The sequence below is a fragment of the Gadus chalcogrammus genome, chromosome 22 (assembly GCF_026213295.1).
Source record: "Gadus chalcogrammus isolate NIFS_2021 chromosome 22, NIFS_Gcha_1.0, whole genome shotgun sequence".
NCBI lineage: Eukaryota > Metazoa > Chordata > Actinopteri > Gadiformes > Gadidae > Gadus > Gadus chalcogrammus.
Genome location: NC_079433.1, coordinates 19,804,987 through 19,828,228, shown reverse-complemented (window position 1 = coordinate 19,828,228; position 23,242 = coordinate 19,804,987). Strand labels below are relative to the sequence as shown.

Sequence of the window (23,242 nt, the reverse complement as noted above, 5' to 3'; positions counted from 1 at the left end):
CCTACTCCGTCCTTCCCTATTAATATCAAATCCTCGTGTTCTCGAAAATATTTGAAGACCTCTCATGATAAACAGATGTGTTCCATTGAAGTCTCAGCGATGCGTGATTGTGTGTGTTTATTTAATATATTTTTTGGTTGCTGTTATTTCGATAACAAAGGGCGGGTGGTAGGGGTGGTGTGTTTGCGGCGTAAGTGGTACTGACCCAAAACTGCCAGAGAGAGAGAGAGAGAGAGAGAGAGAGAGAGAGAGAGAGAGAGAGAGAGAGGCCGTCCTGCCGACCGGGTTCTATAGTCCCCTTGCTCCCCTTAATGAGCAATGGCTCCATAATGGCGCAGTTTCCTCCTTCCAACCCTTAGAGGACAGCGCTCTTTTAGGGCCATTATTTATAGGGACGGGGAAGAAAATATATATTAAATCTAAAAATATATAGCTAGTGCGTATGAGTCACTATTGCTTCAGGTCAGAACTTCCAGGTCAGTCTAGCTTGATGAAGGAAAATCTGAAGAGTTGTTGTCTTGCACAATCTCTGCCATCTCTTTATTGATATGCATCAAGGACTGAAAGGGGGGAGGGGTGGTCCTTTCATCTCCTTTCTCATATTTGGTTACACATATTAGCTTTAATGGTCACACATCTGTTGTTACCCATCTGATAAAATGCTTAGAATTTATTTATGCCTATGAATTGTAATAAAGACAAATTATTCCTGACTTCGCCACATGCATTATCGCCTCAGTTCATCAGACATACCTCAACGATTTCGCGCATTGTTTAATTTTTAGGGAGGGGGGTGGGGGATATACATATATAGCGAGAGAGCGAGCGAGCGAGCGAGAGAGCAACACTGCCCTCGAGTGGCGGCCGTGCGATAAACCAACACAAAGGAATTGACGCCAGTAGCCGTCAAACAGACAACACCCTGGCCGTGTGCCAGCAGCGGCTCGATACAGCGATACGTCAGAGGCAGCCAAGCGAGACAATAGATTCCCCTGATTGGAGCGGTGGACTCTTGTGGTTGTGACACTGGCTCTGAGCTCTGAAAATCGAATGGCTGTTTTTCCCTCCTCATCCTCCTCAGAGCCACAGGGCAGCTAATACAGCAATCAATGCTACTCATTTGAAAAGCACCACTTATGTGTTTGTGTCTGTTTGTGTGCATGTGTGTGAGGAGAGTAGCAGATAGATACATAGAGACCAGAGTCAAGTCAGTACGCTGAGATGAGGACAGCAATCATAGATTTGTTTTGTGTGGGGACCCGCAAGGGTCTATCTGAAAAGGGAGAGGTTAAATGTCCCATTTAAGACATGTTATTGATAAGTTAAACGTATTACCCCGGCTTATGAGTGTCAAATAAGCAATATACGCACTAGCTACATTTTTGGTAAATAAGAATGTACCTACCGGAGAGGTTGCAGAGGAACACACCAATGATACATTAAGGTCAACCATCTCCGTAGAAAAAATTGTTTGAAACCAGTTTGAAATCAGAGGCCTATGGAAGACATTTTGACTGCAGCCGAGCACAATTTACCGATGTTCAAATACAGAACGTTACCTTAATATTTGAAGCTGCTAAGAAGTGTTTTCTATTCTGTCCATTAAGCAAACTCAACTTTGGGCCTTGTGTTTCTGTCAATAACCCACATATATCGCTTATGAAAATGATCATAACCTTGATAATTTGTTCTGAAGCTACTCTGCACTCTGGCTGGTTGTTCATTTTGAATTATTATTGATTGTATGCTTTGATTGTTCTCATCCGAATGTCTCCGTTGTATGACTGAATTGCCTTATAGATGCCTGAATGTAGTCATAATATCGATGTATGATGAAAAGGAAACGTTGTCCTTTTGAACCGTACCGTAAACGCTAAAGATCTTGTGTCTCAGAGGCTCTTAAAACCTTGTAGAACTTCATCTCCTGCGATTGCACCAAAATAAATCAGGAACCCATCACTCTAAAGACTTTCTAGCGCTAAGCCTTTCCAGTGACAAGACTGAAAAACAAAATACCCACATACCAACAAGATAATAGCAGTCATGGTGCAGAGATAACACTCTAACAAAGACGGTATGTAATGAAGCTACCACGGCACCTCTCTTCTTCCATACATCATCCTGACTGAACGCTCACCCCCCTCGCCCCCTCCGCGCTGCGCCACCCATAGTAAATGACAATTTATGCACCAGCTACTTTATCATTCTTTCCTCCCTTCATCCACCACCACCACCATCCCGTGAGGTAGCATCATGTGAGAGATCTTCTTCCACCCACTGCCCCCCTCCAACATCCCGACCCCACCCCCACGCCCCTCCCCTCTCCCAGTAATTATATCAGAGCGGGAGAATGAGTTCATTAACATATGCTGGGCATGTCAGGAATGTACAAGCGCCCCTTTTGTAGACGCTGTCAGCGTGCTGCTCGTCCTTATGCCGCCTCCTCTGAGGACGCCACTTCCTCATTTGCATACACGTCAATCAAGCCAGAATTTGTTTATTATAGATATACACTATCGAAAAACACAATCACACTCACTCTGCCTCCCGCTCTCTATCCCTCTGGATGTGGTGGTCAGAAAGGTTGTGTGGTGTAGAAGGTGAATGTGTTTAAGGGCACACTAGGGTTTATGTTAGCGTTGAATATATGGGAGAGACACAATGCATAGGAGGGGGAGGGCCAGGGGTGAGCTAGCAAACCGTCATTATCCCGACAGTGTGGGCGGGTGCCGCCTGGAACCGATTGTGATCGCATTAGTTAAAGTGTTCTCGAATGAATTCAGGCATTATTCTACATGCTATCCGTGTGCGTGGCTATTTATAATGCATGCTCATGGGAGAATGTGTGTATTTGAGGTCCTTTCTTGATCCAACTTGTAGAGCATGGCATTAGGCTTACACCAAATGTGCACATAGTTGACCCTGTGTGTGTGTGTGTGTGTGTGTGTGTGTGTGTGTGTGTGTGTGTGTGTGTGTGTGTGTGTGTGTGTGTGTGTGTGTGTGTGTGTGTGTGTGTGTGTGTGTGTGTGTGTGTGTGTGTGTGTGTGTGTGTGTGTGTGTGCATGCGGCCAGAATTCGAAATGGACGCCTGCCACCAGCCAATTGCGAATAGATTGGTCCTTTTGGCATTAGCTAAAAATCTCAGGGTTACATATGAAAACAATGACTTCCATTCTGGCAGTTAAAAATACCTCATTCGAAAGTGAGTTTTGGACCTTGTTTGCATGGAAATAGTGTCCCGAAAAAGTGTTTGTGGATGTTTGATTGTGTTCAATCTTTTTCACAAAACACTGGACACCAAAGCGACCGACAGACAGACTCGGCCTGGGGCCATCGAGCTGCTAGTGCCCCCCCCCCCCCCCCCCAGGAACGCTTGAGGAACCCAGCATCTGGCGTCAAGAGGACCCGTCCTGATCTGGTGGCCTTTCAACCCCACAGCTATTATCACGGAGACACTTCCGTGCACTGACCTATTTACTGCAGCTAAGGGTGCATATGCTATGTGTCTAGCACCGTCGAGCTCCAACACCAAGCTAAATCCAGCTAGTGAATTGTGTACGTAGAATGTTTCTCTGTTCAGTAACAATGATGTATGAATAGTTTGAATAAATAGAAACAACTTGCCTTGCTGCCATAGTTCCAGCTTAGGTCATTTTTAGTCATATTGCCACAGACAGACAGGAAGCAGTCATCAATCTGTGATAAAATGCATTATTTCAAAAACGGAAGCAGATGAGTTCTGAACAAATGATCATAATTAGTGAATATCGGGGACTAGCCCCCGAGACAGAAGGTCGAGGGTGCTATTCCCCACTATTCACGGAGGCTGTGGTGAATAATTGTTTTCGAATATATAACACGTGAGCACTCCAAAAATAAACAAGATAACACTTTCTGCCGGGATTTATTTGTTTTTATTAGCGGTTTATTTGTTTTTAAAGCGGGATATTTTGAGATGAAAACAATATCTAGAGTTTGAGATCTCAATCATGGGATATTGCCCAATATCCCGAGTTTAAGATCTCAATCATGGGATATTGCCCAATATCCCGAGGTAGCAAACACAATCAAATTGCGCCATCATAGGAGGGCCACAAGTAGCGTATACTAATGAAAATTATCATAAAAGATGTACTAGATTTCTAAATGGGCATGGAGGTGAATTGCGAAGTTATCATCAGTTAACAATCAATTAATCATATTGATTAAACTATGTAATAAAATCAAGACTTTTGAGGAAATAATCAACTGTAAGTCCATTTAAAGAAATCAAAATGTCTTAATAGTATACACTAGTATACATTATACACTTTTTCATACGTAGCATGCTTAGATGATGTGTGACCTTGTCAAGTTGGATTTGAAAGACCTGAACCCATCTCAAAATTAAATAATGATACCTTTTCGGTGATCAAGGGGATTAAACATGTCAAATGAATTAGTGTATTGTACAGTTACAGTATACAGATGTGCATCCATACACTTAACGTATTTACCACAAGCATTAAATATCCCTCATTCTCTTAATGATAACCATGTCTCAACCGCCACTGTCTGTCGGCTATGGGTCTCACCTTGCCCCAGCAACCATTATTCAGTTCTACAGACAACTGAAGTCCAGCCAAATCGCATATCTTTTGGTAGTTTAAAACATATTATGTTGGACATCTATATAAAAAAAACAATATAAAAAATATACAAATAAGAAATGGATGAATGCCAGACTTTAAGCACGGAATGAACAAGTTCGCTACAGGGAGTTTAATCTACATTATCTAAAGAAATATGGAAACCCGAGTAAGGATAGGAGAGAGGAAGGAAAAGAGTGCCCTTCTTTGTACCTGGTTCGATGTCTCCCCAACCCCCCCCCCCCAGAACGTGTCTTTACTGTGACTGAGGACCTGATGACCATGTCCATCAAGGCCTAAGCTCTGTCTCTCCTCCTCTCCGTCTCGCTCATTGTCACCACCGCTCGCTCTAAGTGCTCTTTCGCCCACATCACTTGGAAATTGATTGAAACAAAATGTCACAATTATGCCCTGTAGCTTGCCGCTTCAATTATTCATCAATTAGGGCCCGGTCTCTCTTTTCAATCCCTTTCTCCCTCCCCTTCTCTCTCTCTCTCACTCCCTCTCTCCTCCAAGCAGACTTTTCATTCAGTTTGCCTGAGATGTATGGATCCCCTGCTGTTAACCAGTCCAAAGTCATTAGTTTCTGGGTTTGCAATTAAACCTGATGCATAATGCATGAGGCTCCGGCGCTCTGCGGCGGCCATGGCCACGGCTACGGAACGAAGCTTCGCAAGCTCTAGAGGTGTGGATAGGAAATTAATTTGCTGAAATGAAGTTCTCTCCCTCTCTTCCTTGTTTCCTCCCTCTGCCTCCCTTCCTCACTCTCTCACCCTCCCTCACCGCCTCTCCCTCCCTCACCCATCCACGCACACAAACACACACCCTCCCTCTCTCTCTCTTTCACTTTTCTCTCCCTCTCTTTCTCCATCTCCCTCTCCCTAGGTCTCTCTCTCTCTGTCTCGCCCCGTTCCTCTCTCTTTCCTTCTTCCTCTTGCTATGTCTCTCTCTCTCATTGGCAGGTTGAACAGATGCTCCTATCTCTAGATAGAGGGCTTTTGAATCTCTGGGACCTCTGTGGAGGTAGATCAGTACAGGGGTCCCTTCAGACGCACACACATTAGGACCAATACATTATATTTCGTTTTGACGAATGGTTTGTCTACTCTCGGACCATGATGAAAACTATTTGTTTTAATTCAGCCCTTTTTTTTGCAATAGGTCACTTTTTGCAATAGGTCCAACCAGGCCATTATAATGAAAATAAAATAGTAGCTATTCATTTTTGGCTGCTACTAAGCCCCAATTTAACTTTTGTACAACAAATCACAACCAAATATAAATTAATAGTTTTCATTTTTAATTATTGATTTATTTTTACAAAAATAGTCATTGCCCAAATAAAAAGGCAAGTATACAAAACTAAAAACTGATATTAGGTGATCAATTTGTGTTGTACATGCTGTATTATTGCTCATATACATTCTATGTTGTTTTCTGACGCGCTGTGGTGGTTATCTACTGCCCTCTAGTGACCATCTTTGCATAGGTTGGCATAAGTTCTGAAATCATAAAACAATGTTCCTTAGCCTCAGTATTTCAATTGGTAATTGTTAATAATGCATACATTTTTGTGAATTAATAATAATGTCATAACATAATTTAGTCACATTCCTCACCAAGTGTATCAAGTCTTTGCAAATAAACTAATTTACGAGGATATACTAGAAATGTTGGGACTATACAAACTAACCTCATCACTATGCAAAGAGACGCCATAGTAGGAGTGGCCTTCCCTGTTGAAGCACTCGTATGAACATAGTACAGCTCTCACCGGTACGGTCCGCAAACTCATTTTCATGCCCTGAAACACAAGACAGACACACAAAAAGACACAACCACATGGGCACACACGCATGCACACACACACACACACACACACACACACACACACACACACACACACACACACACACACACACAACCAACCAAAACAAAAAGGCATTAATGGAATTAGTGTTCCGAAAAGCCATTTGTCTCCAAACTTACCCCAGGGGGAAAACCCAGACAAATTAGAGAAGACAACCTTGTTTTTATGTTTTTGATCCTGCGTACATTGATGAGTAGTAGCAAGGCGCCCATACCTTTTTTACACGGAGAAAGTGCACACACTCTAACCAGAAGTTGAGGATGGGGCCCAGGCAGAGAGGGCAGTGGCCCCAGCCAGCTAATATAGCCTCCAGGCAGGGGTAGAGAGGAAGGGCCCTATGGACCTTAGAATGCTTGTTTCTGTCCTCCAACAGCACCAATCTAGCGGCCAGCTCCTACAAGAGCAGGTTATATATTTAGTGATAAAAGAGAAATGATTACTAATTCATTAATATCAATATAATTTCATCCAGTGACATGTACACATTAAATAAAATAAAACAAATGTACAAAGGAAGAGAAAGACATGTTTTGTTTTATCAAAGATATTGCTTCACCTTTAATGAAAAAACGGTTTTAACCTGCACAGAAGTTATTGGTAGTTGCTGGACAAATTGGTTCCCTTCACAATAAAGTTCTTGCAGTGGCAGCATATGAAACTGTAACACAACAATAACACATTTTACTCTACTACACTATTGTAAAGGTCAGATATTATTCCATCATGAAGTTAATCAACTATATACCCAAATACCCAAAAATGTGAGTGCTCTTAAGAGGATAAAGCGAAAGACCGAGCGACTCATAAGAGGATAAAGGCCTACCTCAACAGGGAACATGGACAGTTTATTTCCAGCAACGTCTAGAGTATTCAGCTTTGCTAATGCCCTGATACCCTGTCGTGGAAGGCATAATATCAGGGATACAGCATTTGTTTTTCCGAACAATTGGAGAAGAAAATAAAAGATGTGATACCACTGGAAGAACCTTTATTCGGTTTCTGGCCACATACAACCTAGTGAGCTCTCTGCAGCTGTACAGCTCCCCAGGGAGCCAGGACAAGTGGTTTCTGCTCAGGTTCAGTTGGATCAGGTTAGAGAGCTGTCCAAACTCTGGAGGAAGAGCTTCCAGTTTGTTGTCAGTCATGGTGAGACGCTCAAGTTTAGCCAAACTAAAAGACAATAAGAGTTGTACGTTATAAACGGAAGAGTATAATGGCCACATGTGATTCTATTTTTGGAGTTCTGAGTTTAATCTCAGAATTGTGACTTTAAAATCAGAACTCTTCCTGTTCTGACTTTAATCTCAGAATTCTGTGATGAAAGTGGAAATGAAGCAATGAGAACTGTGACCATTTTTTGGTTGCTTTTTCATTTTTGAGAATACATGGATTTGCATTAAACCTGAAATTCAAGTAGTTTCACTGGAAAATTAAATGTTGATAACGACTTTCGCAACTAGGGCGCGGCCATGTTTTAAAAATGCAGGCACTACGTCATCAGAATGGTTAGCGCTTTCAAATAAACATGTCAAATCTTGGAAGAAGAACAGGGGGGTCATTTTGTATTGCCCCTGGATGTTCAAACAAATATTATCGGGTAAAAGAGAGTGGTAAAATAGTTAATTTCCATGTCATTCCTGTCAAGAAGCCTAAACTGCTCCAAAGATGGTTAGCTGCATTGAAACACCTCAGCCCCCGAATGGGATGAGGGCAGAGAGTATGTAGCGACCACTTTATAGAGGCTGATTACATTGAAGAGGGAGCTTTTGCTGTCCCACCAATCGGCTGAAGCCAGATGCTGTGCCAACAATTTTTAATTTTAGTTGCTATAGTGCTGGAGACACGGACAGACCTGTCAAATCGGACCCGGGCGCTGCTCTTATGCGCAGAGAAAGAGTGCAGAAACGCGCTTGCCAGGCAGAGGAACGAGAGGTAAACTTAGCTTCTAGTACTAGAGAAACAGAGAAATTAGTACACTCACTGTTCGAAGATTGTCTTGTTTGCAGACTCGCTCCATGCTCTTGATCATTTCTAATCCATCGCCAAAATAATCCATTGATTTCGGAAATAATCCATTTGCAAACACCGTCGGTTGCACTATTTTCGCATATTCATGTGCACACCCAAATGGCACGACAATTACATGTATCATGAAATTAACGAACTGTAAGACAGCGTGGTAGCCCAGCTGCTGCACCCGTGTACTACTTTTCATAGCTGTAAACAACATCCTGTGGACGGGCAGAGCCGGGAGATGACATCTGTTCCGCATGGATTTCTATGCGGAACAGAAAATTATCATGTATACGCCTCATTCGGAATACCGAATAGAAGTGGTGGTGTAGTCCGTTTTAATCGCCATGTATACACTTATTCCGAATAGATTGGGGTTTAACTTAGAGCAGCCGCAGTAGTTCGCCATTGGTCCACTGAGCTCTGTCGGTACTTTTAAGCACACCGAACTTCACCGCTGTCAAGGAAAGTGGATTTATTGCCTGATTCACGTCTTTGTTATCACTCCGTAAAAGTAGTCCGGTAAGCGTGTCCGGTTGCTTAGCGACGGGACATGGGTGTTTATTAATGACGTGTCCGCGCGCGTCCGAAATAACTGTAAATGAGTAGGCTACTACTAGTCCTTTTGCAGGCTGAACGTTAAAATACTTCTTAACTTAGAGAGATGGCATCTGCAGTAGTGCGCAATTGGACCTTCGAGGATTCCTGGTCACTAAATTCCCGTAAGACCACTCTCCCACCAGTCTTGGCTGCGGACTCGCATCCAAATTCCTCCGGCGGAGCTTAGGGTAAATATAAAGATCTGACGAGAAATTGACGTTGCTGCGCTGTCCTGCTCCTTCTTAATTGAAGGAGCAGGCTGTGCTTTCATTAAAATCAAATTTAAAATCCCCGATAGTGATAAGACATCCATTATGTCGCCGCCGGTCCAGAGATGTGTCAGGTGTGCGCGAGAGACATAACGGACACTTTTGTTACTGCCATGTATACAGTACATTCGGAACACATTTTAGGAACAGATCTATGCCGCATAGAAATCTATGCGGATCAGATGTGCCATGTAAACGCGGCTAGTGAGGCTATGGAGGTGGGTCTGTCTGCGTCCTGCAAGACGGAGGCGTAACTTGTAGTAGGAGGCGTAACATGTAGTCGGAGGAGGCGTAACATGCACTAGGAGGCGTAACTTGTAGTCGGAGGCGTAACTTTTAGTCGGAGGCGTGTCTAGTACTTTTCTAAATCGCGGAAGTGATCTGTATGTAGCAGTGGTGCGCGGGTACATGACCGTAACTCGGACCTCAAATATTAGGCCTTATATAAAAATAATGTACCCGACCCGCTCATTTAAAAATATGCTCTTGATTAGCTTAATCTTGATATGCTCTTGATTAGCTTAATCATAGCCTTACGTGAAACTGACATCCTTGAATCATATGCATTTAAGAAAAGAAGCCTATTACAATTTTACAATGACATATAATGCATATAGCAGTTTAACGTGGGGAACCTGCTTAATGTTACACCTTTCCTGTTTCTTGGCTCTCAGACCGTATAGTCCGGGAGCACAGGGGAGACGTTCCCTCCAGGGCCGATGTCCTTTCGGGGGTAACACCCTTCACTATAACCGGCAGTGGGTCAGTTTATAGGTCGGAAGACACGGGCACGGATTCTCGGCGTTTGGTACTTTATTCAACAGTACAGTACACGTAACTCGGAAGCACAACCGGTCTAGTTTAATTCCTCCTAGACTGACACTCGCTCAATCGCTCGTTCACTCATTCGTCGACTCATTCGCTGACGTCACTCACACACACACACACACACACACACACACACACACACACACACACACACACACACACACACACACATTCTCGCGCACACACATACGCCACTCTCGTAACATTAAGTTTAGCCCACTTTATCCCTTTATACCTTTAACAAAAAGACAGCAGATAAATAATTAAAGAATTAAAGACAGCAGTTTAATAATTCAAATAAGTTATTACAACGCTTTTTGTTTTTTCCCGCGAAAAGTTACGCCTCCTAGTGCAAGTTACGCCTCCTAGCCTCCGACTACATGTTACGCCTCCTACTACAAGTTACGCCTCCGACTACATGTTACGCCTCCTACTACAAGTTACGCCTCCGTCTTGCAGGACGCAGACAGATACTATTGGAGGTTATGAGCCGCTATGTAAACAACATAGAATGTTACCAACCATTCCCGTGACGTCATCGTATTCTGAAAACAGAGATGGCGGCGCACAGGCTGAAAACATTATAATTTATGCAACTTGTTTGTGCTTTATTCTGAATAATGGTTCATATTTCCGACTTTATTTGTATTTATGGTATATTGAAATATTTAACTAGTGCTATAGACATCTGTTTATTTGATTGCTTCCTTTCCACTTTAAAGTCAGAACTCCAAAAGAATATAACATGGCCCTTATCCTTTTCCATAGATATAAACCTACCTTTTAATCTCAGGCGGAAGATGTTGAATCTTGTTGTGGTTCAGATTGAGGACAACAAGATTTCCCAAACCAGCTGAAATGAGACAACAACCATTTGTGTTGTAGCCAACAGTTGTAATGAGACCAGTAGTATGTTAATGAGTCCATTTGTGTGTTAACGTTACCCACCACAGACCTCTGGTGACTGTTGTAATGAGAGCAGTAGTGGGTTAATGAGAGCAGTAGTATGTTAATGAGACAAGTATTATGTTAAAGAGACCAGTAGTGGGTTAATAATATTGCTTACCACAGAGCTCTGGTGGTAGCAGTAATGATAGAGCATTAGTGTGATAATGTTACTCACCACAGACTCGTTGTGACAGTTGTACTGAGACCAGTAGTGTGTTAATGTTACCAGTAGTATGTTAATAAGACCAGTGGTGTTGATGAGACCAGTAGTGTGTTACTGAGACCAGTCTTGTGTTAATGAGACCAGACCAGTCGTTGGTTAATGAGACCAACTCATTTGAGTTCCAGAGAGAACATGTTTTTGAAGCTGTTTGCTGGAAATAGCTTTTAGGAAAGAAAATCTCGCCTACCGCTATTCCCCTCAGAATGTGCTGTTTCTGGTGTCTATAGCTTTAATGCAAATGAGCTGCTGCCCATTGACCAATGAGCTGTCAGACTGAACCACAGCATGAAGGAGAAGGGATTGTTGCCGTTTGTGGACTACTGAATCTCTATATCTATATAATACAATATAATATAATATAATAATAATAATAATATTATATATGGGTATTTACATAATATTATATCTAATATCACGGCCAAAACCTATGTGAGCCTCGGATGATATTATGAATCATAAAGACTGCCTGACGTCTCTGGTACTTCCACAACAAGTAAAGACTCGTAGTGGGGGATATTTCGGTCATGGTTGAGAAGAATTGGGGGAAAGGAACTTTGGCCTTGACTCTCTGAAGTCCATGAACCGCGACAGGGAGAGGAGAATTGAACTCCGGGAGCTGAGCTACCGGACTGCTGCCGAGCTCCCCACGCCGGAGCTGCCAGCTTCGACGGCAGTTCAGCTACCGGAGTACATCGCCGGAGCTGCAGGACTGCCGCCGAAGCTTCGGCGGAGGCCGGACTGCTTCGAAGGCGGCGGCCGGACGGCTTCGGCGGCGGCAGCCTGGCAGGGGTAGCTCGGCGGCAGTCCAGTAGCTCAGCTCCGGGAGTACAATCCCTTTCTCCTCTGCAGAGTTTACCACCGGCCACTATGGGATAGTAGGCTATTGGATTACAGACCGCTGGCTGGCTCAGTTAGGAGTCAACCTTATTGTGTTTGCCAGCATTACAGGCGCTGTCACGTTAAAATTGTACCGGGGGCGAAAATTGTACCGGCCTACGTCATCGTTTGTTTACATCCTGACAACCTGCCCGGCAACAGACGACGCGATGCAGAAAACATGTTTCCAAACGACGAAATAACATAATACAGATAGCGGATCGCTATCTGTATTATGATAGATAGCGATAACACTTGTTTTTACTTTATATTTGTATTGTATTTAATTGTTTAATCGAAACAATAAAAAAAATTGCCCGCAAAACGGGCGATCGCGTCAAATGACGCGTCAAATCACGTAGGAAGGTTCTTGAACATTCAAGACTATGAAACCTGCTTAAAACACTCAGTTTACTAGCTAAATTTGATTAAACAATTCAATACAATACAAATATAAAGTAAAAACAAGTGTTATCTAGCGATCCGTTATCTGTATTATGTTTCAAGAACCCTCCTATGTCATTTGACGCGATCGCCCGTTTCGCGGGCAAAACATTTGTCATTTGACGCGATCGCCCGTTTTGCGGGCAAATTTTTTAATTGTTTCGATTAAACAATTAAATACAATACAAATATAAAGTAAAAACAAGTGTTATCGCTATCTATCATAATACAGATAGCGATCCGCTATCTGTATTATGTTATTTCGTCGTTTGGAAACATGTTTTCTGCATCGTGTCGTCTGTTGCCGGGCAGGTTGTCAGGATGTAAACAAACCATGACGTAGGCCGGTACAATTTTCGCCCCCGGTACAATTTTAACGTGACAGCGCCATTATCATTCTTGATTACTATAGTTGTTGTTGTCAAGGTTGGTTAAGTTCCTGAAGATATTTATGTTAGACATGTGCACGTAGGAATAACTGGTTGTAGCTTATGTTGTTATCTTGTGTATTCTTCATCGTTGTCATTAAATAAGAAGTTTGACATCGGGGAGTGTATTTCTTCATCCTCCATGTCTCCTCCTCCGGACAGTCCGGCCGTTCCGGCAGGGGGAGCCACGGAGTTCCCCCTGCCGGTAGTGATGGGTCGGTCGCGAACGAGCCGGTTCAAAGAGCCGGCTCTTTTAAGTGAACGATGGGAGTCGTCTCCAGACTCTCTTCTCTCATTAAGCAAGCAGTGAGGGGCGGTGATGCGCCCCTCACTGATATTAGAAAATGTAATTTTTACTTTTGAATACTAATACGATGTATTGATTGTGAATAATTGAAAGTAATATAGGCCTACATATATACCAGTGGTTCCCAACCTTTTTTGAGCAAACGCCCCCCTGACCTTACCCTGATCCTCTGGCGCCCCCACCCCCCCCCAATAAAAAAATAAAAATAAACTAACAACCCCACTCACACTCGTGTTATATTACTTAAAGTTGTCGTTTTTCATTGATTTTGCGTTGGTCACTAATAGCAATGAATGCCCTCTGAGTCGGTTTTGGTGCAAAAAATATACAAATATTCATGAATATTCATGACATGCAATAAAACTTCCAGAGAGGGAGGGAGGGAGAGAGAGAGAGAGAGAGAGAGAGAGAGAGAGAGAGAGAGAGAGAGAGAGAGAGAGAGAGAGAGAGAGAGAGAGAGAGAGAGAGAGAGAGAGAGTTGAGGAAGAAAGAAAGAAAGAAATTAAGAAAAAGAAGAGTTGAGGAAGAAAGAAAGAAAAAGAAGAGTTGAGGAAGAACGAAAGAAAGAAAGAAGAGTTGAGGAAGAAAGAAAGAAAGAAGAGTTGAGGAAGAAATAATTGGATTGAACATTCATTCACCGTGACCACGGTGCGGGCACTCCCGCGACTCCCGGCGCCACGTCTCCCGTCGTGCCCCGGCCGCGGCACTGTCACGTTAAAATTGTACCGGTGGCGAAAATTGTACCGGCCTACGTCATCGTTTGTTTACATCCTGACAACCTGACAACCTGCCCGGCAACAGACAACGCGATGCATAATACAGATAGCGGATCGCTATCTGTATTATGATAGATAGCGATAACACTTGTTTTTACTTTTTATTAGTATTGTATTTAATTGTTTAATCGAAACAATAAAAAAAATTGCCCGCAAAACGGGCGATCGCGTCAAATGACGCGTCAAATCACGTAGGAAGGTTCTTGAAAATTCTAGACTATGAAACCTGCTTAAAACACTCAGTTTACTAGCTAAATTCGATTAAACAATTCAATACAATACAAATATAAAGTAAAAACAAGTGTTATCTAGCGATCCGTTATCTGTATTATGTTTCAAGAACCCTCCTACGTCATTTGACGCGATCGCCCGTTTCGCGGGCAAAACATTTGTCATTTGACGCGATCGCCCGTTTCGCGGGCAATTTTTTTTATTGTTTCGATTAAACAATTAAATACAATACAAATATAAAGTAAAAACAAGTGTTATCGCTATCTATCATAATACAGATAGCGATCCGCTATCTGTATTATGTTATTTCGTCGTTTGGAAACATGTTTTCTGCATCGCGTCGTCTGTTGCCGGGCAGGTTGTCAGGATGTAAACAAACGATGACGTAGGCCGGTACAATTTTCGCCCCCGGTACAATTTTAACGTGACAGCACCCTGCGGCCCGGGCACCGTGACATTGGGCACCGCGACCACTCCCGCGTCTCCCGTGACTCCCGCCATGCCCCGTGAACGAATGAATGAATTCATTCGTTCAACGAGGACTCCACGAAAACAGATTGCACGCAGAGGCCTAATAAGGCCTATATATTTTGTATTTGAAATGCAACGGTCTTTTCGTGGAGACTACGCTCAGAGCAGCTGGAACTGAACAAGAGGAAGGAGGAAAATGGGCTATAACAAAATTTGATATTTTTTTCTTGCTATCGGCCATGTTTGATTGTGTTGTGTTGGTTATTGAACTGTTAACCCGCAAACTTGGGTTATGTTTATCAGTGTTACTATAGAGATCATGACGATAGCTGATGTAACGGGAGTCCGGGCGTGTGCAGGACCGAACCGCGCTGTATTATCACTGTTCCACTGCGCATAGACAGTAAAAAAGTAGCTGGGACGGTAGAGGGGTTAGAAACCAATAAATGAAAATAGCCTATTTTTTCACCCCAAAAAATATATATATGTAAAAAAAAAAGTTTAGAGACCATGATATATATGGATCAAATATATAGGCCTACATATATAGGGATCAAACTTGGCTAAATTGTAAAAGGTATATGTGGTAATATGAAGAGCCGTTTGGGAGCTGAAAGAGCCGGCTCTTGTTGGTGAGTTGATCCAAATGATCCGGCTCACTGAATAGAGCCGAAACTCCCATCACTACCGGCCGGAGCTGCTCGTCCCCTGGTCCACAAAATCTTAGCTATGCTCTGATTTGAGGGAAGTGGAGAAGTGGGAGAAAATATTCAAGTGTGCCAACTCGCTCGTTTGGTAACAGTAGGCAGGGTACTTTTAGAAATGCTTTTCGAAGTTTGTATTCGTGTGGGAGCACCAGAGACCCAAAACAACACCCCAAATCCGAGGAAGTGTTGTTTTCATAATATGTCCCCTTTAATGTTACTGACCAGTGACTCGTGAAAGGGCCGTGATTCGGTTACCAGACAGACCAGTGTGTTAATGTTACTCACCATGTTCATTTTAATGTATGTTAATGTTACCTACAGTTGTAAAGTTAATATTACTCACCACAGACTAGTGGCGACAGGGCCGTGATTCGGTTACCGGACAGATACAGCTTCTTCAACCACTTAATGTGGCCCAAAACCGACGGGATCTCTCCGAAGGCATTGTTACTCAAATGGAGTTCAGTCAGCTTGAAGACAATATGTAATGAGGGATACATTGTATTTAAGTTCAGAAATATAACCGTTTTCCAGTGTCTATTTGAAGTATTAACGTTATAACTCACATTATATAGGGACGTCAGATCTTCGGGCAGGGCTCTAATCAAGTTATTCTGTAGACGTAGGACACACAGATTTTGAATTTCCGAAACCGATGTTGGCACGCTGGTGATCGCTTTACCAGATAAATCAAAAGACTTTGCATTTCCTCGAATTGCTCTAATAACCGACTTCTGAGACATTGTTTTAGCAGGTGATGTTCCCATGGAGACTCCCGAGGTGTTCATAATGTGGACATTGGCGGCCTCAAGCGGTGAATCCCTCATATGACGATGTCTATAATTGTATGACAGTTTATGTTCAACTGTACTCTACGTGTAATTCAACATAACTAACTTCATTAAAAGATCCAAATAATACACGAATGTCCGTTATATTTTATGCATTACGATGATGGGTTCACAAAATCATTGTGCACACATACATTTACATCTTCTGGCCGTAACACAATGCACCTCAAGTAGGCCTATATATATATATTCACAAAATAGAAGGAACTATCTATTCATTCTCAAGCTTGTTTCGAGATAAACTAAACATCTCATTCAGTGTCTAATATAAATACAAATGAACATGCCTTACACTTCTTTCATAAATGGTAGAAGGTTTTTTGCTGGGTTGAGGATTTCTCCATGAGTTCACAAAAAATCCACTGAATGTTTAATCTTAAACCTCAGCTAGATTCAGTCACACTCATCTGATACAACCTGTGAAAGTTAACTACTCACACTGTTCCCTTTATACCAAGCAAGCAGATACACTTTTGTTCTCCTAATGCAGCACACTAAGCCTCATTAAGACACTGTGTTTCCCATGAGATGCCATGCTTCCAAAAGTGTCACAGCAGTAACTTTTGAAGCACTGATATATTAGTAGCTCAGCTATCTTCTTCGGTGGCAGGCTCCTTTAGACGTTCCACAGAGTTGTAGTGCTCTCCCAGGCCGTAAGCGTGACGCATGTAGCTGAAGAAAAAAAAGGAAAGTCTTGATAATAAGTACAATTCAACCAGAGTGCGAATAGTAAAACAAAGCTCTCCTTGTTCAAAAATACCATTTACATCTGTTGGCCAGTAAGATAGCTTTCATTAACCAAGTCATTTATGAAGGACAGAAAGGGGAATGTGAATGCCATTATTTAATAACCCATTACAACCTGACATTTAGAATTGAAAAGGATTCAGGGAGTCATCTGCACATAACCAGAGTAATCGGAAGGGAGGAGTATTATTGAAGCTTTTATTTTCGCTAGACGTCGATAGAATTACCAACCAATACCAAATTGCAGCATCGGTTAAGGAAATATAGCCCAGAAATGTAAATCTAAAATTGCTTGTATAAGCCATAAATCTGAATGTTTCTTGTCCATGCGAGTCAAAAATGACGATATCCGATTTATTATAAACATTATTTTGCCAAGAAATGTAGCAGTCTTAGTTTGAATTTAAACATGAAATGTTCAGTATTCGTCATCCATGGGTCCTTGGAATCACCCACATATATCTCAGTTGCTGACCCAGCTAGCATAACAACCAATATGACCACTAGGTGTGTCAGGCCCATTAAACCAAACAAGCATTGCAACGTGACTTCCATCAATTCAACCAAAATAAACTCACACAAGCGTGATAGGGGGACTGTCGTACTCCTCTCCTATTTTTATATCCAACGCATCCGCCTGGATCACTTCTATGGGAAGCTTAAGGACTTCAGTAAGTGCTCGCAGCTGGGGGCAGAACACAACAACAGAAAAGCATGTTTTACTACTACTTACTACATTCATGGTAAAACACCAAATTGACATTGATACGTGCGTATACCTCCAGCTGTCCGCCCCAAGCTGCAGTGTGATCAACTTCATTGCAGTACTTCTCAAAATCCTCTGGACACACACACACACACACACACACACACACACACACACACACACACACACACACACACACACACACACACACACACACACACACACACACACACACACACACACACTTTAGTGAATCCTTTTTATGTCTTGGTGAAATGGATTTGTAACTGCATATTTGACATGCCTCCAACAGTTGTACCTGCACTGTACATGTCACCCGTGTTGGGGTGGGTGAGGAATGGGATGAAGTCGTCAGTATGACCTCTCATGTGCTCGGCGGTGCGCGATCTTAGTCCTTTTAGGCTCATGGTTAAGCCTGGCTTTAAGACAATACAAAAACAGCTTCAGATATTCACCTTTGTCAACACATTTGAGAACTCATAATTTATGAAAACAATTAATCACAAATGGCAGCAAAAGCAGTATATATTTGTCAATAATAAATCGGTATCACAATATTATTATATATATATATTAGAGCTGTCAATTAAAATATTTAATCGTGATTAATCGCATTAAAGGCACCCAGTGCAACTTTCGAGGCTTAAAAATAAACATTCAATTTCTAGTCTTTTTTACACGTAGTAAGTTTCAATAACTCCATACCATTACATACCGACATTCAAGCAGCAAAGATGAGACGTCGTTGTGTGGTGAGAACTGATAGAAAATCGATAACAACAACAATGCCGCCATTTTCTTTATTTTTTGTAACCTACAATAAATGAAGCAGGCTTCCAGTCAATGGAAAAATGGCTTCTCCCCACCGACGATTGTTGTTGTTTAAGATTTTCTATCAGTTCTCACCACACAGCAACGTCTCATCTTTGCTCCTTGAATGTCGATATGTAATGGTATGGAGTTATTGAAACTTACTACGTGTAAAAAAGACTAGAAATTGAATGTTTATTTTTCATTGAATGTTTACATAAAGTTGCACTGGGTGCCTTTAATGTCAGTTAACTCACGATTAATCGCGATTTTTTTGTCCCATAATTCTTCTCATTTTAATCCTCTTATCAACATGGTGAAGTGCATCGGCTTGCCTTGTGCAAATGATTTTTTATTGATAACAACACTGGCACTGATCAAAACAGGACGATACAAAAAAAGAGCCTATAGTGCAATTAAACGACTGCTTTGAACAAATGTCATTTGAACATAGCAGTCAGGCAACTGCTTCTTTGTTTCGAGCCAAAAAAAAGTTTTTTTTTTTTTTAAATAAAATAATTGCGTTAATCGCGCGATATATTTTTAACGCCGTTAAAATTGGTTTGCGTTAACGCCGTTAATAACGCGTTTAACTGACAGCTCTAATATATATATATATATATATATATATATATATTAGAGCTGTCAAGCGATTACAATATTTAATCGCATTAACGTCATAGTTACCTCGCGATTAATCACACTTTTTTTTAATATTCTAAATATCCCTTGATTTCGTGCCGCTAGCCCTTTAGTGAGATCAGAGTGTTGAGAAGAGACCCGCAGTGAATTAAACCCGGTCCACTTGACACCGGGCAGGTGGTTGACAGTGGTAGGCCTACCGTAAAACTTCAATAGCCCAGGCTTTTATTTGTTTCAATCACTGAACTTAACGTTTCGGGGCTGTCGGGCTGATTACTGCGGGATAACAATATTGAGTTTATAAAAGTTCCTTGCAGCGCCGTCCGGCAGCCTGAGCTGTGCCCCCGCAACCTCTCACTCACTCAACAGACACAATACTCAAACTGTCAACATCGCAACAAGTCAATTTTGTCTAGAGGGGAGTAACTAAGCGGCCCCTCCCGAAGTGGTACAGCCCAGGTGGGCCCTTGAACTCCGATTGGTCAGAAAGACGTAACAGCTAATGACAACTTTGAACTCTCGTGCAGGATCGAACAGAGACACAAACACTTTTAAGGAGTTTTTCACCCGCTCCGTATCCTTGCTTGCCCCAACAAGTCTGTGCGGCGTGCTTATTGTTCTGGTGTACGCGCATTTAAAATTGGTTTGCGTTAACGCCATTAATAACGCGTTAAACTGACAGCACTAATATATATATATATGTTATGGATAGATATAACATTAGTCTAATATAACGATCAAAGATAATATATGGTCTTAAGAGCATAACTATCATTAGCTACAGATGAAACAGCTTCTAAGATACGTACCAACGCGCGGCGGGCTAGCTGGTCCTCTATTGCGCGGTACAGGCAGTGTCCGTCGGACGCAATCTCCTTGATCTGCAGCTGGCGCTCGGAGAGCTTCTGGGCCAGCTTCAAGCCCTCCTGGTGACGGGCCCCCAGCAGGTTGTCCACCTCCGCCTCGGCTATCCGGCTCTCTCGCTCCTTCTCCTGAGCAGCCTTCTTATCCTGGAAGAGATTAAGTGGTTAGGATCTAAAAAGGTACTGGGTTGAAACCTGCAGCCCACAGTCTACCAGTAGTCCGGGAATATAACTGTTTTCCAGTCTACCATCCTTGAGCAAGACACCCTAAACCAACCACTGCTAATCTAGTTATGAACTAGGGGATAATAGATTCTTTTTCCTTCCCGTTTCTTTTGGGAGAATTTAACCTATGGGTGACAAGTGTAAAGCTCTTTCAAAAATGATGAAAGCTTGGCCCCCCATTTAAAAAACAATTATACCTGAGTTAGAGTCTCACCCTTCTCTTCTGAGCCTTGGTGGGACGAGGCAGCTTCTCGTCGGCTTTCTCCTGGTCACCATCCAACCCGAGGCTCTCCACGCCATTCACCACCTCCACCTTCACTGCCTCTTCCACCACCTATCCGACCAATGTAAAGTTAGAACCTAGTCAATGATAATAATGAATAATAATAACGTCAGAATCCAAAAAAAATCTGTATAATTTTCAAATAATGAAAAGGTTTTTTCGGACTAGACACGCCGATGTCTTGTCTTTAGGTATGTCGAGGTAGAGAATGAACTGCTGACATGCTGCATGACATTGATCACATTATTTGGCCTTTACTTGCGTAGCTTTGAGCTCACTGATTTCCTCCTCTTGCTTCAAGTTGAGTTCAGCTTCTAGTCTGCAGATGTCTTCTGTCAGCTGTTTGCGTCTCTTTTTGTCGTTCTTGGGGACCGTATTCTTCATGCTTTGGATTGTCGCTGCAGATATCGCACAAAGCTAGATGTATTAATTGCGTATACACTTTTGCAAGGTCCGTGAGAGGGGGACAGAGCATCGCATACAATTGTGAATTATCAGATGGTCGAAAATAAACACAATGAAATACAGCTGTTCATCTAGTCGAACATGGCTAATAAAAGCCTGCCTTTTAAATTGTGCAACCAACACATCGGCCGAGAGACGGATCATTTTAAATACCTTGCAAGTCTTTCTTTTCCCTGCGGTGTTGCTTTGCCAGAAGCTCTGGACTGCCTAAAATATCCTCCTCCATGTCTTCTTTGGGGGATTTGATTGGGTTGAAATAGAATTCGAGCAAATCCAATCACACAGATATCCTCTAACCCTTTGCTATTATACTTCCAGAATGCTTACTGAAGATAAAATATGAATTGGATCTAAAGAAGCATGTGAGGCGGGGGTTCCCGGAAATGACAAAACCTTGACAAAACGGGTGGAGCCTCTTCTTCTTCGCTCTCCTATCTAAACATCGGAAGGCCATTAGCGCCTCCTGCCAGTTATGCTATCGATTTGTATGGTACGCCCGTACGTCTGACCGGTCTCGAGAACGTGACGTAGTTTCCTGGCTTGCAGCACTTATGGCGTGTTCCTCAATCCTCGGACGAGTTGCAAAGTCGATCTCTTACAGCGTAGCTGTATCAAGGCCTAAACACACCGGCGCCGAAGCGGCGCGTAAAAACGTCTGCCCCCATTATTCCGGATGTACTAGCCCACACCGGCGCCGACTAGCCGCGCGGCAGCTTTCCGCGCCGCGCCGCGCCGCGCCGCCCAACCAGTCTTCGATCCAATATTCTATTCCCTAGCGTCGCCGCCCCTGAAAAGGCGCTTTTTAAAAGCTGGTTTGTGCATCCCGGGTCCCGTAGGCACCTCCATATCTACCCCTCACCACTGGATGTCGCCCTCTTTCATTTGTGAGAAACAATTACGAGAATGGACGATGAGAGACTCTTCGTCGAGGTGGAAAAATATGTCGAATTGTATGACCAATGTTCCCGTCATTACAAAGACAACTCCAAAAAGGACATTGCCTGGAGAGCCATAGCTCTGGAGATTGGCTCTTCAGGTGAGAATTCCACAATGGTGGACTAAGTAGGTTACCCAAACCATTAACCATAATGGGAAATAGACGAAAGCAAGTCACATACAGTATAACCACACCATGTAGGTAGAAACCAGATTACTTGTAATATATAATTTTTTATTTAAGGCAAGGCAACCTCATTTATATAGCACTTTACATACATGAAGCAGACTCAAAGTCCTTCACATAGAAATACAATAAATATACAATACAATAAAATAGATAGGCTAAGTAAAAGAAAACACAGGCAAAGTTCAAAAATGCATTGTCATGTATTAACTGTCTCTCAGGGTTTAAGGAAAAATAACATTAAGTGTCTCGAGCACTCAAATAAAATAGACTGCAGAGTCCAGCACAGCAATAATATCACTGTATTTATCCCGAGGGATCAGATATATACACATGTATATATTGTGGCAACCCGCTCCTCGAATGAGCCGGGTTCCAGGTATAAATCACGCTTGGCAGTGAGGGTTTAGCCGATCACGGCATTTATTACAGACAACTTAAATCATATAAGGTACTCGCGGTCTCTAGGGCCTCCGTGGGCCTCTAGGGTAGGGCTCGCTCGGCCCTTGCTGTCTCCGTCACTCGTCGGCCCTTTCCGTCTGCTCCCGAGTGCCTTTTAAAGTCCCTGGCTGTCCAGTCAGGTGTCTCCCATCCCGCTGATTGGGGTTCGGTTGGTGCTCTCCGTCGCCGGCTGGTGGGTGACGGTGGTATCGGCCATCCCGGACCAACCCCCGGACCCAAACCCTTCGTCTTCTCCTTGCCCGCCTACGGCGCAGCAGAAGAAGGGCAACCACCCTCTGTCTGGCAACAATTGTTCTGTTGAAATAAAAAAAACTCAATAAAATGTAAAATAGCTTGTGTTCAATTAAAATGGATAAAGTGGTTGCCCTTCTTCTGCTGCGCCGTAGGCGGGCAAGGAGAAGGCGAAGGGTTTGGGTCCGGGGGTT

At 42.8% G+C, this 23,242-nt stretch overlaps 2 protein-coding genes across 4 annotated transcripts; both read right to left on the bottom strand.

The window, feature by feature from the left end:
- Positions 1-5,969: 5,969 nt before the first annotated feature.
- Positions 5,970-16,446, bottom strand: lrrc69 (leucine rich repeat containing 69). Of its 3 annotated transcripts, XM_056583154.1 has the most exons (9): positions 16,186-16,446; positions 15,963-16,089; positions 10,989-11,061; positions 7,473-7,668; positions 7,322-7,393; positions 7,055-7,156; positions 6,713-6,892; positions 6,322-6,432; positions 5,970-6,130 (listed from the first exon to the last, which is right to left on the bottom strand). In XM_056583154.1, the coding sequence occupies exons 1-9, from the start codon at positions 16,444-16,446 to the stop codon at positions 6,083-6,085; spliced, it is 1,170 nt and encodes a 389-aa protein (XP_056439129.1). In that variant the 3' UTR covers positions 5,970-6,082. The 3 variants fall into 3 exon arrangements, with proteins under 3 accessions (XP_056439129.1, XP_056439126.1, XP_056439128.1); XM_056583151.1 differs by having other exon boundaries at positions 15,963-16,446; XM_056583153.1 differs by having other exon boundaries at positions 7,079-7,156; positions 15,963-16,446.
- A 77-nt stretch (positions 16,447-16,523) lies between these two features.
- otud6b (OTU deubiquitinase 6B) lies at positions 16,524-22,001 on the bottom strand. Its single transcript, XM_056583155.1, has 8 exons — positions 21,386-22,001; positions 21,026-21,165; positions 20,699-20,818; positions 20,206-20,406; positions 18,243-18,363; positions 17,997-18,058; positions 17,796-17,902; positions 16,524-17,142 (listed from the first exon to the last, which is right to left on the bottom strand). The coding sequence occupies exons 1-8, from the start codon at positions 21,456-21,458 to the stop codon at positions 17,058-17,060; spliced, it is 909 nt and encodes a 302-aa protein (XP_056439130.1). The 5' UTR covers positions 21,459-22,001; the 3' UTR covers positions 16,524-17,057.
- Between the last annotated feature and the right edge of the window lie 1,241 nt (positions 22,002-23,242).

Bases quoted from the DNA above. Each gene is read 5' to 3' on its own strand.
- lrrc69 (XM_056583151.1), bottom strand. From the start codon at position 16,446: ATGAGGGATTCACCGCTTGAGGCCGCCAATGTCCACATTATGAACACC. The intron at 7,394-7,472 runs GTATCACATCTT...CTTCCACGACAG, and splicing joins GAATAAAGGTTCTTCCAGTG to GGTATCAGGGCATTAGCAAA. The intron at 6,131-6,321 runs GTTAGTTTGTAT...TTATGATTTCAG, and splicing joins TCTCTTTGCATAGTGATGAG to AACTTATGCCAACCTATGCA.
- otud6b (XM_056583155.1), bottom strand. From the start codon at position 21,458: ATGGAGGAGGATATTTTAGGCAGTCCAGAGCTTCTGGCAAAGCAACAC. The intron at 20,407-20,698 runs GTGAGACTCTAA...AATCTCTTCCAG, and splicing joins CCAAGGCTCAGAAGAGAAGG to GATAAGAAGGCTGCTCAGGA. The intron at 18,364-20,205 runs GTACGTATCTTA...ATTGTCTTAAAG, and splicing joins AGCTAGCCCGCCGCGCGTTG to CCAGGCTTAACCATGAGCCT.